Source organism: Ictidomys tridecemlineatus, chromosome 6 (genome assembly GCF_052094955.1).
Source record: "Ictidomys tridecemlineatus isolate mIctTri1 chromosome 6, mIctTri1.hap1, whole genome shotgun sequence".
NCBI classification, from domain to species: Eukaryota; Metazoa; Chordata; class Mammalia; order Rodentia; family Sciuridae; genus Ictidomys; species Ictidomys tridecemlineatus.
The window spans coordinates 5616892-5635095 of record NC_135482.1 but is presented as its reverse complement, the minus strand read 5'-3'; the positions used below and the strand labels follow the sequence as shown (position 1 = coordinate 5635095).

The following is an 18204-nucleotide window of genomic DNA, read 5'->3' as shown; positions in this document are numbered from 1 at the left end:
CTGAGGTGATGGTCACCCCGGGCACCTTGGTGCCTCTTCTTGTCAGGACAACTGGGATCCCAGTCCTCTCCCCGGGGGTGGCCAAGGGTGGGGATGGGAGCGCCCAGGCAGGGCTCTCCTGAGGCCCCCTGGGACCAGCTTCCGGAAAGTGCGGCCCCTGGATGCCAGACTCCTCCCCAGGCGCACGTGGGCCTGCTGGGCACAGAGGACACCACGGTGTGGCCTCCTGGGCCTCCTAGTGGGTGGGTGCGGTCGTCCCTGACATCTAGGGAGGCGAGTGCCCCTGGGGGTCTCAGGAAGGAGCCCCAAGCCTGCAGGCGGGTTGGTGTGCAGAGGCGCAGGACGGAAGGGAGAGGAGAGCCGGGAGGCGGCCAGGCAAGGTCACGAAAGGTCGAGCGCCGTGTCTTTACCAGGTGGACAGCGGTCCACCAGGGCAGGGAGTGGTCAGGTCTGCATTTTGTGGGCTCCGTCTGGTCCCCCAGGCGCAGGGTGATGGGAGGTTGGGGCAGTGGGAGAAGGTGGGGGGCCTCCCAGCGGGGGCTCAGGAAGCCTGGGCCGGGCAGAGGGGGCTCCGTGGGAGAGCAGATGGGGGCCACTTTGCTGTGGTCGCAGTGTGAGAGGCTCTGTCCCTGGAGCCAGCTCTGCAGGGTCAAGCTGTGGGCCTTTGTCCTTTAAAGGTGATTTTTTCTTTGTACCAGGGTTGACCCCCAGGGCACTTAACCTCTGAGCCACACCCCAGCCCTTTTCCTGTTTATTTAGAGTCAGGGTCTCACTGAGTTGCTCCCTCTGGCTTTGAACTTGAGCTCCTCCTGCCTCAGCCTCCTGAGCTGCTGGGATTCCAGGCGAGGGCCACTGTGCCCGGCTTCTCAGTGGTGATTTCCAAGTGGAGAAACCGGCCAGGGCAGCCCCCTGGCCGAGCCAGCACAGGCGGCGGGGAGGGTGGCCAGGCCTGGCCGAGCCCCGCTCCGCACACCAGGGCTGATGCCTGGCCACCCTTAGTGTCCTCCTCTGAAATGGGAGGGACGGTGCTGCCTTGCCCATGGCGTGCCCGGTCACCTCCAAGTCACTTCTGGTGTCAGTGTGCCTGTCACCTGTCATTCCACCCACAAGCACTGACGAGGTGCCAGGGCTCCCCAGGACACACCAGGTCCCCATCCTGCAGGGGCCGCGCTCTGGAGGGGCCAGCCGTGTGAACCCAGGAGCCAGCGCGGTCAGCGGAGGACGGGAGGCAGAGGGGGAGGCAGAGGCCTGTGTTCCAGAAGAGGGTGATGAGGTGGCGGGACCAGGTGGGCAGCAAGGGAGAAGGGGCTGGCCCTGGGCAGCTGGTGGGGTCAGATGGGCTGAGAGGGGAGGAATACAAGCCCCAGGCCTGGGCCTGAGGGTCTGGGTGCCCAAGGCCGTGGGCTGGGATGCGGAAGACTGCGGGGGTGGGGGGTGGGGGGCGTCAGAGGGCTGCTCTGGACCTCAGATGGGGAGGCCTCGGGCTCCACGCAGCGCCCTGGGGGGAGCTCGGAGGGCTACGGGGGTGTCGTGGTGCACGGGGAAAGTAGCCCCCGGAACGGAGTCCCCCCAGGGAAGAGCCCCGAGGAGGGAGCCTGGACTGTGCCACGGCCCTGTGGCCCTCCAGCCAGGTCAGGGCTCCTGTCATGCAGGCGCCGTGGTCACCTCCATTTCCAGGACGGAGGCCTGTGCTGGTCTCCGAGCACCCGGGCTCCCCTTGCAGCCGCACTGGGGAAACGGAGGCATGGGGGAGGCCAGCGCCCTGCCCACCCTGGGTGCTTCTGCTGTGTGCCGTCCCGTACCTTTTTCCAGAGCAGCAGAGCTGTGCCCAGCACGCCCAGGGCCGTCAGGAGGCCGGTGAGGCTAAAGAGCAGGGGCTTCTGGACGCTCTGCGGGGGGTCCCGGTACCCTGTGTCTAGGAGGAGGGGCAGGAGAGCGGAGGGTGAGTCCCCGGGAGGAGCCGGGCCCACAGCCCCACGCTCTCCTTCACCAGGGACCCTCCCCACAAGGCCCCCAGCTCGTGGTCTCAGGCTCGCTTCGCTGAGCCTCGTGGGTAAGTGGCCTGCCTCGGGTTTCCTGAAAGACAGGGACATGTCCTTGGCTTCTTTGGGGCCTGCCTTGGTGAACCGGCTCCCGGGGGCTGCCTGTGGACCCAGGGCGAGTCACGTTGTCTTCCAGGGGCTCCCCTTTTCTCTATTCAAAACGGTGATAACGAGGATGGGTGTGGTGAGGGTTGGAGACAGGCTGGTACTGGGGCTGACAGGGGCCTGGGGGGACCCACAGGGCCGCTCCCAAGCCCCCATCCATCTCTCCTTCTCTTGCTCCTTCTCTTTATCTGGTTGGCAAAAACAGAGTGCCACCCAAGGGGCAGGCGCATCAGTGATATTTATCAAAGTTCCTCCTGTTGCCCGACACCGGCCCGTGGGTGCAGGGCCTCACTGGGCCTCACCCAAGTCCTTGACAGACTGGGTGCAGTGACACGGGCCTGTAATCCAACAGCTTGGGAGGCCGAGGCAGGAGGATCACAAATTTGAGGCCAGCCTCCACCAGTTAGTGAGACCCTGTCTCATAATAAAAAATAAAAAGGGCTGGGGATGCGGCTCAGTGGGAAAGTGTCCAGCCCCTTTCAGTGGGAATCACAGAGCAGGCCAGAGAATATGGCTTTGGTGATAGGCTTGTTCCTAACTTTCAGGGGTCTCACGTCTTTAAGAATGTGATCAAAACTAGGAATCTGTTCCCTGAAAGATGATCTTACATGCGTCCACACACCTGATTCTGCAGAGACCCCTTCCCCCTCCCCCGTAGTGCTCATGGGACACTGAGACCAAAAGGCCAATGACCTCTCTGGGGTCACCTGCCAGAGGTGGCTAGAGGCAGCCACAGCCCAGCCCCTCCCCAGCCCCTTTCTACCCCTTCGGGCGGGGGGCTCTCTGGGGATGCTGTGTTCTGCTTGGCCAACGCTGAAGGTCAAGGCCGCCAGCTCCCCGCTTCACATCCTGGGCCCCCAGCCCTGCCAGGGACCCCAGCAGCCCTCACCCTGGAGGAGGCAAGAGGGGCTTCACCTCTGACCAGGATGAAGGTACCGTTGCCAGTGACGTTGGAGCTCGGCCAGAGGAGGCAGCAGTAGTAGGAGCCTGTGGCCGAGGCGTTGGGCAGCCTGAGGGTGACCCTGCAGTCCAGCGTGTAGGTCTGGTTCTCGGTGCCCGAGGCGGGTCGGCAGCCGGTGGGCTGCTTCCTGCTGGTCCTGCCCTGGAGATCCACGTGGAAGTAGTTGACAGTGAAGGGCTGGAATTTGGGGGTGTACTGGTAGGTGATTTTGCAGGTGAAGGAGACGGCTGAGTTGGCCAGGGAGGCCACAATGGGGAGGCCAGTGTGGGTCACCGACTGCCCTCCTGCAGGAGAAGCAAAGGAGACAGGTCACAGGAGGCTACCTCCACCTCACTCCTCCCATGCCCTCACCATGCCCACACCACTACACCTCTCCTGATCCACCCCGAGGCCAGGCAAGAGCCCTGTTTGGCAGAGGAAGAGACTGAGGGTCAGAGAGGTCAAGTCACTAGCTCCCAATCCCTCACTAGGGCTGTGCTCCCAATCCCCCCACCTCCCCCTGCAAAGGCCAAGAGGCTGCGCTGAATAAAAGCACAGCTGGAGAATGAGGAGCAAAGAGGCAGGAAAATGCAATGAACCCCAGAGTTTCCTGGCCATGCTCCCACACCTCTCGGTGCCAGAGGACGAGGCAGGTGGCCAGGCAGCCGAGGAGACAAGCCTTCCCAGAATCACAGCTCGGGGAGGATTTGTCAAGTTGCTGTGGAGTATAACAAGTGAGACCCCAGAGGGGAGCCGTTTCCAACCGCGCAGAGTGCTCCACGTGTGGCCGCTCCAGCCGTGACCGTGACCGTGGCGCTCAGCGCTCGCGGCAGTCAGTTCCACAGCTGCCGCCCCTCCCCCTCCCGCACAGCAGAGCTCTCAGGAAAAAAATCAAAGACCCTCCCCACCAAAGCGACGGCGGCCTGGCTGGGGTCCTGACCCCTCCTGCGGGCCTCTGAGATGCCGCTGACACCCAGGCTCGCGGCCTGCGGCAGGGCTCAGCACTCCCTCTCGGGGCCTCCCTGTGCGGCCGCTGAGGAGCAGACAGTTTTAAATTGGGGTCGGCAGCGAGCAGCCGAGAACACGCAGGCCGCCTTGTTAATCGGGAGAAGATGGTGCCTGTGAGATGCTCAGAGGGAGCCAGGAGATTTATTTTGCTGGAGAAGGTGAGGCGCGGGCCTCCTGCCGTGGAGGAGGCTGGCCTGAGGCCAGGCCTCTCTTCTCAGGTCCCTGCAGCTCAGCCCAGGTCCTTCTGGGAGACCGGGGCGGGGTGAAGCTGGCTCTCCGTGCCCGGGCAGCTCTGCATGTGCTGATATTTGGGGTTTCCCGTTGAGCATTAGCTAGATACCCCCTGCCCCCAAAGATCTGAAGACTCGGTTCCAGAGAACCCACCGGGTGCCACTGTCACTTTGAGTCACTTTGTGATGATGAACATGACAGCGCTCACTGTGGCAGTAGCCACTGAGCAGGCAGCGGCCCCCTCGGGGGCAGGGACCCCTGTGGCTGCCCCTGGGCTGCCCTGGTGAGCAGGTCAGGAGGGGTGTGGCAGGGTGCTTTGTATTCCTGGACTCGGGGCAGGTTACAGTTTTGCGGAAACTTGCGTCAGAACAGAGGTTGTCTGAGAGGCGGCAGGCAGGGAAGAAGGGGCAGGGGCGGGGACCCTCTGGGGTCCCCTGGATGCTGGGAGGACCAGAGGGTAGGGTGATCCAGGAAGCACACGGCACAAGCCCCTTGTGGCTCTGAGCTCTCACTCTTCCTGTGGCCCGTAATGGCCTCCATTGCTCACATGGCCTCAGGCCCCAGACTCGGCTCAGGAGTGAGGGCGGCGGGCCCAACGGGTCCAGGGTTTCCTCACGAGGGGTCGGGATTACAACCCAATCAAAGCCACCAAGGAAACGCCCCCCAGGGAGCTCACGGAGACCTCTCTTCTGCGGGGACCTGCTGCTCCTCCTCCAGTGCATTAAGAGGCCACCCAGGACTGGGGGAGCGGGGACCTCCCGCCAGCTCCAGCCCCTTCCCATCTGTCCTGCAGGAAGACGTTCATCTGATTGTCTTGAAAAATTCTCCCTGTTTGAGGTCCCTCCTGGAAAACGAGGGGCCCTGCACTGCAGTGAGGCTGGTCTGCGTGACTCCCGGGATTCTGTAAAAACAGACTCCCATGGTCCCACAGTCTCCTGCGGTTCGTTATTGTAGGGTCAGAGGTTACGATCTCGAAAGTGCCAGCCCTGGCCCTGGTCAGCTGCAGGGAGCAGAGGCTTGGGAACGAGACCCTCGGGCCTCTGATGAAACTGCCGTCTCTGCAGAAAGTAGAGGGAGGAGGCGGCCTGCAGGGCTCCAGGAGTAAGCTGGCCTATCCTCAGACATCAGGCCACCCAGGGGCACAGGGCTGGGGGACCCTGAGGCCCTGGCCTCCCCAGGATCGCCTGCTCTGCTCCTTTGCTGGGCCTCAGCACCCATCCCGGCCCACGGCAGCTGCCCAGCTCCCACACTTCTCCTGAACCTGAGCCCCAGAGGCCCCTGGGGTTTGGGCCGTGGGGATCCAACCCCCTGTTCCAATGGGCAGTTGAGGTCAGTATGGCAGGGAGGCCCACGGTCATTTACTTCCCCGTCCACGAGTGCTGTTCAGTTATCAGGGTCCTGGGCCTGGGGGCTCCCTGATCCGGCCACAGCCCAGAGAGACAGGTGAGGCTGACGTGGAGCAGATGGGGCCAGGGCAGGGGGACGGGTGGTCTGTCAGGGGCGGGGAGGGGCCTGTTGGTGACCTGGGCATCAGGAGGGCCTTCAGGGCCTGGGATCAGGAGCACACAGTCAGCAGGGAAAGAGCATGATCCTGCCGGGTACGACACAGGCCCTGTGCCAGTCAGACACCACCACAACTTGTCCTCTGAGACAACAATGGCAACCCCACTCCACAGGGAGAGAAACAGAAACAGATGGTCTCAGAGGCCCAGAGTTACAGAATGCAGGAGTGATGGAGCTGGGCTTTCCTCGGGGCCGTCTGTGCCCAGGGAGAACCCAGGCTGGGAGCAGCAGTCAGAGACAGAGCCACGTGGGGGCGCGACAGGCTGAGGGCAGGTGTGTGCCCGGCAGCACCAGGCACAGTAGCCACCAGATGGGTTTGTCAGACTCTAGGCAGAAGTCCTAAGTTTGCATAGTCGATGGCTGAGAGGCGACTGCGAGAGTCCAAGGCCTTGGGGAGTTACGCCTCTGGATTATGTCTCATGGATCTCTGTCCCTTGTCCTGGCAAAGCCAGTGGCTCCCTCATGGGACAACGTGGGCCAGGGACAGTGAGCTGGCTCGGCGTCCTCCGAGACACCACTTATGCAGCTGCCTGCAGGGACACACCCCCCGGAGGACTGGGAGAGCCAGGGAGGGAGGGGGAGCCAGCACACCCAGGGGTCCCCGCGTGGTCCACGAGAGTGCCCCCAGAGACCACCCCAGTACTGCAGGTTCCCAGAGCACAGCAGCACCCTGTTCCCAACACCGGGTGAGGAAGGACACTGTCCCCACGACGCTCCTCTGCCCTCCCCGCCTCCGCCCAGAGGACCATGAGGAGGGGTCTGGGTGGCAAGAGACAGGAGGGGCCTGGTCCCACTTTCACCCAGGCCCAGGGGGCCGGGGAGCGTGTCAGTGGTCATCAAGTCAGAGTTTTGTCGATTACAGAGTTGAAGGTCTGCAGAACTAGGACTCAGCCTTGACTCTGAGGGGCCAGAGGACCGTCACCTGTTCAGAGTGACTGGGGCCACTGAGCCCCACTGGGACACTGCTTCCCATATGGAGCGACCGCATGTGGTTTTTCCGATCATCCTCCAGGCCCTGCGGGCTCTCGGGGGCAGTGGGCTGGCAGACGTGGGGCGGGGTTGACACTGGGAGGAGCCCCCACCCACAGTCTTGTCTGGAGGGGTCCGGGATTGGCAGGCACTGGGCCCGGAAGGGGCGGGGTGGGGAGTGGGGACAGTGCCCCTGCGGCTGCTCCTTCCAGAGCCCAAGCAGGGAAAGGAAAGGGGGGCGACTTGAAGGTCAGGTGCAGGGGAGCTGTTCTGAGCGAGTCTTGCAGCCTGCGAGAGGTGGACGACGGGTGGCACAGGGCAGAGAGGGGAGGAGGCACCCTGTGGGTGAGGGCCTGGGGAGCCAGGGGCAGGGGGAGGCTGGGGACAGAGCCAGAGACAGGGCTGGCAAATGCTTGTGTCATGGTGCCTTCAAGGGCCTACCCTCCGCAGGGCCACCACCCTGCCCTAGTCCTGCTTGGCCTCAATCCTTCCTCCCCCACTTCACCCCCACCCGGCGGCCAGCAGAGGTGCCCCGGCGGGGAGCCCAGGCCACTGCTAAACCTGCCCAACCCACGTTTCAGGAGTCCTCAGGGGTGACACCTCCTGTACCCCGCAATTCTCCGCAATTTTCCAAGGCTCGGGAGAGGCTGAGAGGAAGCCTGGAGCTGGGCCAGAAATGGGGGCGGGGACAGGAGAGGCACAGAAAGCCCAGGTCCCCAAGGCAGCAGACGCAGATTTCGGTCCTCGCTCTTCCACTAAAAGGCTGTGCAGCCTTGGGCATAGCCTTTACCTCTCTGAGCTTTGGTGTCTCCCTGCAACACAGGGAGAGGAACAATGGCATCCTTAGGGGGTTCCCGTGGGATTCATTGGAACCAGGAACTCACGTGGGCTGCCTCCCCTCAGCAGACAGGGAGGAGGCGGGGACGTTGGAGGAGTGCTCTCTGCAGAAGTTGTCTTGCCCTGTCTGCCCAAGTGACCCAAGTGGCCCACAACATTGGCAGGACAGAGGCCCTAGGGGCCTGTCTCTGCTTGTCTGCCACCTTAGGCCCTGTCTGACCGACCCTGGGTGTGACCCCGGCTCCCCCCACCCCACCCCCGCTGCAGTGTAGCCGGAGCAGCAGAGCCCCGTCCCCTGCCCCTCCTTCTGGTCCCGCCTGCTCTGCTCTGCGTGGTGGGAAGGCCAGCTACCACCCGCTGCTGCCGGCTTCTTCCTTTTCCCGCTCTCCTTAGGAATCTGAGGCTCCTGGAACTGCTGCCTAGGAGCTGGGTGGAGGCCCACCCCACCCCCGTGGGCACGCCCCTGACTGCTAGGGCCCGGGTGAGTCCCTGGTGGGAGGCATCGGATGCACAGTCAAGGAACTTGACCACTCCCCCCACCCGTGTGTGGCCTCTGCACCACTTTCCTCTGTCACCCCTGCTCACGATCTGACCTCCCGCCCTGGCACGATCCCTCGGGGCCCCACCCAGCCCCGGGCCCAGGCAGCCCACTGTGCCAGGCTCTGAGCTTCTGGGAGAGGTCCACACACCCCTCGTCCTCCTGCCCTGCTTGAACCGGCAGCGGCTCCCTGCTGGAGGAGACCCAGAAAGGAGTCTGAAACCAATTTACAGGGTCGAGACAAGCAATTAAAAAAAAAAATTGAACATGGAGCGTTTCAAGCATAGCAAGATCGCCATTTGTGACCTTCTGGTTCCAGTTACATTCATACAACTGGGTTCAGACAGGATCACGCTACAACACACTTCTCTCAACTCTGGGCCACTGTTGGAAAAATCAGAAAGTCCCTGGGCCAGAGGATCCAGTCCACGGCTCCCAGGCCCCGCACAGCCCTGCCCCGCTGCCCGCTGTCCCTCACTTACTCAAGCTATTCCTGCTGCTGGGAACATTCTCCCAGGTCCCCTCTTGGAGGCCATCTCCGTCTCCAGGGGAGGCTCCCTGCGCCACTCCTGGGTGCCTGGCTCCCGGGCACAGAGCACACTCTCCAGCTTCATTCTGAGGCCACGTGTCGAGGAGAGCTGACCGCCCCTGGGCACGGTCCCCTTTTCTGGATGAGGAAACTGAGGCTCAGACCAGGGATGAGGTTTGCCCGGGCGGCTGGCAAGCGGCGGAGATGGGGTTTTAGGCTGGTCTCTCTGAGCGTGTCACCCCACACACTCTCCACTGCTCTGGGCCACAGTGTTTAAAGTCTCCAAGCAGACAGAACCAAGGCTTCTCAAATGAAGAAAAAAGAAATACCTCCCTGAAAGAGAATTAAACATCCAGAGGCCATCTCCCTGAATGTGGGTCATCTCATAGGCAGACATGGCTGGCAACATGCAGGTGTTTGGGGACAGCGGTACTCGGAACCAAGCCTGCAGCATTAGGGGATGCTACTGTCACCCTGGCTCAAGTGCAGCCCGTGACTCTCAGAGCAGGAGCAGATAGACTGTCCCTAGAGGGCCAGGTGGTGCCCCCCCCCCCCCGCTTGCTGCAGAGGAATGCACACCTGAGTCGCTGGGCACAGGTAACTGAACATGCTCAATAAGCACTTAGGGACACCCCGTGGCCCAGGATCTCGCCCAGCTCTCCCCCCCTCCTCCGTCCCAGCTGCCCTGGCCTCCTTGGCAAGCTCCTCAAACCCAGCAGCTCCCGGCCAGCTCCCCTCTTCCTGGACCGCAATCCCTTCGACAGCGCGGAGCAGGGCGGCAGGGCCCAGACGTGCTGATCAAAGGGATCCATCCCGACCCAGGTCGATTTTAAAGGAAAACACTTTGATTCCCCGGCTACAGAAGAAAGCCGTTCCCACGGTCTGTGTTTCAGGCCTCGTGTTTGCCCTCCAATTTAATTTTGGCATCTCTTGAAGCGGGGCCTTTTAAAAGCCCTTCTGAAGGGCCCCTGGGAGGACAGCAGCCAGGCTCCTGGTTTATCCAGAGCTGCTGCCATGTGCCCGAGCCCGAGTCCCAGGATGCCACAGAAAGCCCCGCAGGCTGTTCAGGACACAGGCCTCAAATGTGGGCCCGTGGCCAAGTGACTGGCGCGGGAGGGGCGAGCGACCTCCGAATGGAGTGTGTCTTACAGGGTTTAGCACCGGTGGCCTCCGAAAGGCGCCCTCGGACTGGCTGTCACATCTTTCAGCACCTCTGAATCACAGCGCGGCAGACAGATGTAGCTGGCTTGGGTCCTTCGCACAGCGGCGCTGGGTCCCACTCTTGTACCTCCAGCTCTGGAACCCATGGCGCAAGGTGGCCACGAGGGGACACAAACCACGTGTGGACGTCTTGGGAGGTGAGCTCTGAGAGGGTGGCCTGGGCCCGGCAGGGACTGTGTCTCTGCGCCCACCTCTGCGCTCCAGAGGGCTGGGGGCAGGGCTCTGCTTCTTGTCTCTGAATGAGGGCAGCTGACACGGAACAGACTCCCTTGGGTGCACCCCTCAGCGGGGGAGTGGGTGCCCACCCACAGTCCCACCCCTGGGAGGGACTTGACTGATGGAACTGGAACATTCTGGGATAAAGGGAAGCCCCTAGGGCTGCAGAAGCCCCGGGGGACCCCCATCAGGCTGGGAGCAGGAAGGGGCTTCCTGGGGAGCAGGCCTTGGACTGGATCATTGGTTTCCGTTTTTTGATTACAATTCTGCAGTCCATCCCACCTCCCACCCCGTCTCCTTCCCCTGCAAGAGTGAAACAGGCTCACCGCAGACATTCTGGAAACCACAGGGAAGGATCAGAAGAAAGGTGGGCTGGTCTGCAGCTCACCCCCCTGACGGAGCGGCTGTGCACATTTGATGTCTTTCTTTCCCATCTCTTTACCACACTGAACTTTGAAGGAAGAAAGAGTAGGGAGGCAGCCAGGTGGGGGAGGGGCAGGGAGCAGAACTTTCGGCACCTGAAAGCTCTTGGGTGAAGCTTCTGGAAGTCTCGACACAGGGCAGGGAGTTGGGACCTGCAGAGCAGGTAGCTGAGAGAAGGTGTTGTGGCTGGGGGCAGGGCGGGGAGGTGCTGGAGAGGTGGGAGGTGGGCGTCCTGGGAATCTGGTGGAGCCTGGAGGGATGTTCCTCTGGGAGGTGGCGTGACAGCCTTTGCATTTTAGAAAAAGAACAGGAGAAATGCTACAGAGAGCCGCTCTGTCTCCTCTACTCCCTGCGCCTGTGCCTCTCGGTCCTAGGATGTCTCAATCCCAGCCGCTCCCCAGGATCCTGCAGCCTGGGCACAAACTCTCCCTCCTACCTCGTCCCCAACCTGCCAACCCCCTACCCTACCCCCCCCCCGGCTGACCACAGGATGCTTTCCACTGGCTGCCTCTGCTGCCACCAAGGAGGCCAGCAGACCCCTGCCCCGTGGGGCTCCGCGGCATCTCTGGCTTTCCTTACACGGCCCATCCCTGAGGTTGGGTGCATGATCCTTGGCTCGGCCCACAGCCTCACCTGCCCCTGGTGGCCTCTGTCAGGGGCTGGGAGAAGGGCCAGGGGACACCACAGAGACACCTTGACAGAGACCTTAGAGGTCACCAGGTGACAGGACACTTTCCAGGCCAAGGGAGCAGTAGAACAAAGGCTCAGGGCGGGACGTGGCTGGCTTCTCCAGGGAGGGGGGTCAGCCGGCCACTAAAGAGCAGGCCTGGCATAAGGAGCTGCCCAGGAGGAAAGGACAGCCGGGTTGACAAGGGGCGGCTGGTGGCAGTGAGGCTGTACACCTCGTTCCCGATCTGCCAACACCCCTACCCTACCCCTACCCTACCCCCAGGCTGACCACAGGATGCTCTCCACTGGCTTTGGGGTGCTTTGTGGACCTACTGTCTGCTGGTCCCCTGGCTGTTTAGGACAAGGGCCGAGAAGGGTCTTGCTGATTAAAGGATTCGCATGTTTTAAATCTGATGTGCTGCCAAGTGGTCTTCAGAAATGTGCCTGTCAACCCTGTGACCAGCCCAGGTCCTCCCCGACCATGTGAGGATTGGCCCACCTGGTGGGGGGCACCCCTGCCTCAGCTCAGCATCGCCCTTCCCGTAGCCCTTCAGTGGCAGCAGTGCCTGGCCCTGAGTCCCCAAGGCTCTGGCTCTGGGCCCCCTCTTTTGAGCCATCATACACAGTCCTTGGGCAGGAGAGCAAGTCCCAGCCAGGCCCACCAGGCCACCTCTCCTGGCTCTTCCAGGCACCCCGCACAACCCGCAGCCCTAGAACGAAGCCCCCAGGCACCGTGAGCCATCCACAGACCCTCAGGAGCCAGGAGTTCCCAAGTCCCAGCCAAGACTCCCCACAGCACAGCTGGCCAGGGGCCTTCCAGCCTTAGGCCTGCGGCCCAGTCTGCGCCTGGCCCTGGGCTGGACTCGGCCTCAGAGGTTAGACTCAGGCCCGTCCCAGCCCTCAGGACCTCCTGTTCCGGCAACATCTAGGCACAGTCTGGTGTGTCCAGGGACAGTGCATCACTGGAACCTGTAGGAGGTGTGGGGAGGCCATGGGCAGACCCTTGACCTGTGAGGATCCTGAGCCCCAGGCCCAGAGGAGTGGGTGGCAGGGGGCACTTGCTGGGGTCCAAGGAGCCAGGTTGGCAGGACACACACTCGCCTACCCTGGAACCCTGCACCCACAGCTGAGGCCTCGAGACCCCAGGAGGGTCCCAGGTGCTGGTCCCTGAGGCCATGAGTGGTGCTGGATAGGCCTTCTTGGGCTGGCAAGAGGCCTGCGTGGGAAGATATGGGGACCTCAACATGTGGGCAAAGGAGGCTCAGAGCCAGGGGACTCGGCCAAGGTCTCCTAGGACTCACATCCAGACGTTCAGCTGTCCTCAGCTGAGGACAGGTGAGGATAATCCAGCTTCTGTCCCCCTGCCCCAGGCTCACCTGGAGACCCCCTCCCTTTCCTCTGGCTTCAGCCTCACCCAGTGTCCGTCCACTGGCCCGATTCCCACGCTCCAGGGCCTCACCTAGGTCAGATCTTGTTTCTGGACCCACGTTTATCCAGACGCCGCGACTACTCTCCCCACAAGATACGCGGGGCAGGGGCTGGCGCGGCTCAGTGCTCTTGCCTTAGTGTGGGCAAGGCCCTGGGTTCAGTCACCAGCACCCCCCAAAATTAAAATTTATATGTGCTTACAGTACCCAAGGAACTTTGTATCCTGTCCAAGTCAGAAAGGAGTCTGAGATCCAGAGTGGATAGGGACCCCACCTCACCCGAATGGTCACCTAGACCTGTCTTTTCCCCTAATGCACCTGGCCAGGGACCCTCTGGCCCTGGACCTGCAGCCCCTGGCTCCGTGCTAAACTCGACCGCAGAGGTGAGACTCAGGCCTGGCCCAGCCCTCAGCACCTCCTGTTCTGAAGCTATCTAGATACAGCCTGGGTGTGTCCAGGGACAGTGGTCACTGCACCTTAGGAGGTGTGGGGAGGCCATGGGCAGACCTTTGACCTGTGAGGATCCTGAGCCTAGAGGAGGGGGTGGCAGGGCCAGCTGCTGGACCCTGAGGAGCTTGGCTGGAGGGCACACCCTGCCGATCCCCCAGAGCATCGCACTTGGGCCCGGCTCAGGGCGCCTCCTGGGGCTGTCTGACTGTGGAACTCTGGTTACTCTGTCCTGGGCATCAGCGGGAGCCAGCACCAGGCTGGAGTCCACAGAATCCCCGCCCCAGGGACGCTCTTGTCCACACAGGAGGAGCAGCTACACTGGAAACACACCCCGGAGTCACCCAACATGCACACGCGTGGAGACCACACACGTGTGTTCCTAGCCCTGGACGGGCAGCCCTGGGACGCCAGGATTACTGGGGGAATAGCCGTATATTCACTGGGCAGGATACTCCGCGTCGAGAGTCCAAAGCCGTTTTCTGAACAGGGCCAGGTAGCAAACATTGCAGGCTTTGAGGACCATGTCACTTGCACCACAACTACTCAACCGTCACCATAGCACAGCGGCAGCCCTGGGTGACCTAGGTACAAATGAGGGTGGCCATGTTCCAATAAAACTTTATGGGTGGACATGGCCATTTGAATTTTGAAGAATTTCACACCATCAAATATTCATCTTTTGATTTTTTTTCAATTATTTAAAAATATTTAAAAAGCCACCCACAACTCAGGAGAGGCAACGGGCTGGATTTAGCCACAGGCCATGGTTTGCGATGTCCGCTCTGCGGCCATGAAAACAAACGTCAGCCGTACCATCAACCAGACGTACCTTAAAAAGCATAAATGTTGAACCAAGAGGCGCATCACCAGAGAGTACACGCGGTGCTCCTAGATATGCCAAGTTCAGACCAGCACGCGAGGCTGGGGGCCGACTCAGCGGTGGAGGGCCTGCCTTGCACCCGTGAGACCCGGGTTCACCCCATCCCCAGCATCACACACTCACAGGAAAGGCCAACTCCTCCCTGTGGCTTAGGGACATGCACTACAGAAAAGCTATAAAGAAATGCCCCGAGAGTCAGGAGGCTGGTGCCTCTGAGGGCAGGTACCACCCTCAAGAGGGTGTCTTTGGAGGAATGTTCTGGAACATTCTGGAATGACCTGGACTGTTCTCTTTCTGACCTCCTCGTAGTCACACAGGACTGTGAAGTGTTCATATGCAGCACAGGACTTTTCTGTGTGTGTTTCATATTTCACAATCACAACGCAGAAAGCAAGGAGGACTGGCGCTGCGGGGACAGCATCTGAACCCCACCTGACGGGCGGGCGTCTGTAATCTGCTTGTGGCCTCCCACTGCTCTGCCAAGAGACTCTCCAGTCAGACGGAACCTCTCGCCCGTCCTCCCCGGGCTCTGCCTTCTGGCCTCCCTGCCTTTGTTCACGCTGGGCCTGCCACCGGTGCCCCTCCAGCCGGCGGCCTTCCCAGCGCTCCCTGGCCGCGCTCCAGCAGGGCCCTGCGGTCCGCCGCCCGCCTCTGCTTCCCAAGCTCTTTATTGGGATTAGACAAAGATGAAAGCAGAGGCCAGCGGTGAGGAGGCCGGGGCCGGTGGCGAGAAGGGAGGCAGGAAGCCCTGGCCTGTAAAAGGCAGAGCGTCTCTACCTTTCAGACAACAAAGGGGCTGCCACAGAGGCAAACCCCCTCAGGCGAATTCCACCCAGGGTCGTTCTCACAGTTTCCACCAGGCTGAGAGGGAGGCCTGTGGCTTGTTCTCCGCTGGCCCCTCCAGCACCTTGAACTGGTCCTCCTCAATGGATATTTGATAAATAAATATAGCCCAGAGTTCTGGAAAGGCCAAGAAGAAAAGGAACCGATATTTGTTGAAGACACCGAGGACCAGAAAGGTTAAGCAAATTGTTTGAGGTGACACAGCAGTCAAGAGACGAAGAGAAGGCTCTGAACTCAGGTCTGTCTGGCCCCAGAGTCCTCGGGGGTATCTGAGGCCTGGCAGAAAAGGGTGAGAAGCTGGGCCTCTGGCTCAGGTAGTTCCCTTCTGGGGGGAGCAGTTGCCCATGAAACCAGATGGCCTGCGGCTGCCAGAGCCTTTGAGAGACACAGAACTCGCAGAGGGCTGAAGAGGCCCGAGGGTCCCGGACCCGAGTCCCAGCTCACCCAGGAGAAGGAGGAGGAGGAGGGCCATGCCAGGGTAGGCTGGAGACCACCAGGCAGGAGTCTGTGGGCTCTCCAAGATGTCCTGAGTCTCCATTGGCTGTGCCAGGCTGGCAGGCAGCTGACAATACCAATGTCCCAAACAGCAGGCTTGGCCTTATTATTGTACCCATTCAACAGATGAGCCAATCGAGGCACGATGACATTAAGTAACCTGCTCAGAGTCCCAGGGCAAGAGGCACGGCTCAGACTGAACTCAGGCCGAATGTCCCTGGCTCATGCTCTTAACCCCAGATCATGATCCCAGAGACTCAGGAGACTGAGGCAGGAGGACTGCGAGCTGGAGGCCGGCCTTAGCCACTGAACCCTGCATCCTGAGCCTGGACCTCAGTGAGGACACTGACCACGCCCCCTCCGGTCAGGCACAGTGCCCCCTCCCGCAGGACGCAGTGAGGGGTGGACAGTGAGGGGTGCAGGCCCGTCTGCGTGGGCACTGGGGAGGGTTGGAGGAGGGGGCAGGAGACAGGAGTGTGGAGGAAGGGCATGGGGCGGCAGAGAGATGAAGCGGGTTGCCGTGAGCTGCCCAGTGGGTTCCGGGGACCTTCCCCTCTTGTGAAAGAGCAAGCAGAGCTTCTCCGCGGCGCAGCGTTTGTTGCAACCCTGGGCAGAAGGTCTGCTTTGGTTCCCACTGTTACAAAAGAGCTTCTCCGCAGAGGCAGCTGCGGCCCCAGCGCCTGGCGAAGCCTCGGGGCTCAGTGACAGCGTGGGTCAGGTGTCTTTCAGGGCAGGGGACCACGCAAAGGGAACATGATGGGGACTGGGGGAAATGAAGAGGACCAAGAGGGAGTTGGAAAGCCTTGTCACCCACCAGCAGCGGTCCCCTCGCTGGACCTCTTGGCACCCATCTGGTGTGTGGGGCCACGTGGGACGCACAGGTCGCAGGCTGGGCCCAGCCCGCCGTAGAGACACACGGGTCAGCCCTGGCCTCCTCAGGGCAAATTAATTTTGGGGGTGGAGAATGTTCTTGGCAATATGTTGGGGGAGCCCCAGAGCCCGTGGCCAGTGGTCCTGGCGGGGGCTGCAGTGACTGGGGTCAGAGCCCGACCTCTGCTTGCATCTAGGCCCTGGGCAGGGTCTCTGCCTCCTGGACCTCCATTTCCCTTCTTTGAAATGGCGCTGGGGAGGACACTACGTACCCTCCAGGGGTGCCGCCGGTCGAGGGCCTGGGAGAGGCGGATTCCGACCCTCGGATGACCGCGGTGTAAACGCTCGCTCCCCGAGGCCTCAGAACAATGGAAGCGAACGCAGAGGAAAAAGCCCCTGACCTTCACAGAGGGCTGACCGCCGTGGGCAACGGGCCAGCTGTGCTCAGGCCAAAGAAGGACCCGAGGAGATCTGGCAGAAGTTCCTCAGTGCTGCCAGGAAGCCACAGGGAGCCCGAGGGACCCAGGGAGGCTGCCCTGAGAGGACACTCCGGGAAGGCCCCCGCCGCCTGGTGACCGGCCCCCAGGAACCCACCCTAACGCCTGGTTTGGATCCAGGCCACCCAACTCCTGGGGGAGCCTGGGAGCAGGAAGGGGCAGCAGCAGTGGCCCCGGGAGAAGCAAAGGCCTGCTGTAAAACACTCGGCTTCGGGTTGTATTACGAGAAGTGGGAGGGGCCACTCTCTCGGTCACAGTGACAATTTTGTACCCCAGGGTGCCGTGCTCTGGGCGGCTGGCAGCTGGCCTCCCCTCCTCTCCCTGGCTAATCAATGTCAGCGACAGACCAGGCAGGCTCGGGCGGCTTGCCAGGTCCAACCCCACAGCCACGTGACAGTCCTGAGGCTGGAGGCTGTCCCTCCCCAGGACCCGGGCCCCACCCTGACACCCATCGGCCACCCTCCTTGAGGCCTTGCTCTGCCGGGAGGGGGCTGTTAACACAGCAACAAGGGGGACAGTGCTGTTCCCCACCCTCCAAAAGCCACCTTGGCAAGGCATCAGCTAGACGTCTTCTAGGTCCCTGAAGGGTCCCCTGTGAAGCCTGCAATGTGCAGACAGCAACCGGCCAATCCCCAGAGACGGGTCCCAGGGAGCCAGCGCACCGGCTGCATGAACCCAGCAGGAGGGCGACGAGAGGAGACAGACGGTACCTGCCAGCTGCAAGGTCCAGGGCACCAGGAGCCACCCCAGGATCCGGGAAGCCATGGGGCAGCCAGGAGGGTGCAGGGGGCCCGCCGCGGCCTGCCACCACAGAAGCCGGCTTTGCATCCCGGGCTTCCTTGGTCAATGTCCCTCCTTCCTCTTTAGTTCCCAGGAGGGCACAGCCCACAGCGGCAGCCACGGTTCCACAAGCTCCTCCCTGATCACCCTTCTGCTTCCTCAAGGCCGCCCTTGGGCCCCTGGCCATCACCCGAATTTCCTCTCTAACAGTGGGGGTGGCGACAGATGGGAAGTCTGGGACTGGGCTTGTCCAGGCCACGCAGGCAGGAGCAGAGCTGGGGCGGGGACTCAGGCCTCCCCAGGAGGCTTCCGCCCTCCTCAACCCCTCCCAGCGGGGCCCTGGCCAGGGGACAGTGGGGGCCATGGAGAGGAGGGAACCGGGTTTCCGTGGGTGACCTCAGGTCCGGGGTAGCACCTCATTTCTGAAACACTTTTCAAACAACCACAAGCACGTCCACAAGAACTTCCCCTTTGAATCCGGGAATCTTGATAATGTGCTACCGAGGAGCGGGCTTTTTTGGTGGGGGTGTGAGTGGTTGGGGAGATAGGGGGCTGCTGGAGGAGGAGGAGGCTGTGAGGGTTAGGGGACAGCCCCATGTTCTCAGCTGTGGACAAGGCTCAGCATCTGCTGGGGCTGAAAGACAGGCTGCCATCCGTAGCCCAGGGAGGGC

At 61.9% G+C, this 18204-nt stretch overlaps 1 protein-coding gene across 3 annotated transcripts in view; it reads right to left on the bottom strand.

Moving 5' to 3' along the window:
- The window catches only part of Nfam1 (NFAT activating protein with ITAM motif 1), a 30513-nt gene extending 12738 nt beyond the window's left edge, over positions 1-17775 (bottom strand). Inside the window, exons 1-3 of one of the 3 annotated variants that reach the window (XM_078052626.1) lie at positions 17464-17772; positions 3084-3392; positions 1803-1915 (exon numbers count right to left, since the gene is read on the bottom strand). In XM_078052626.1, coding sequence (XP_077908752.1) covers positions 1803-1915; positions 3084-3392; positions 17464-17581 — 540 coding nt within the window. In that variant the 5' untranslated portion in view covers positions 17582-17772. Of the gene's footprint in view, positions 1-1802; positions 1916-3036; positions 3393-17463 lie in introns of all 3 variants that reach the window. The other 2 variants (XM_013364387.4, XM_078052627.1) reach the window with 2 other exon arrangements.
- Between the last annotated feature and the right edge of the window lie 429 nt (positions 17776-18204).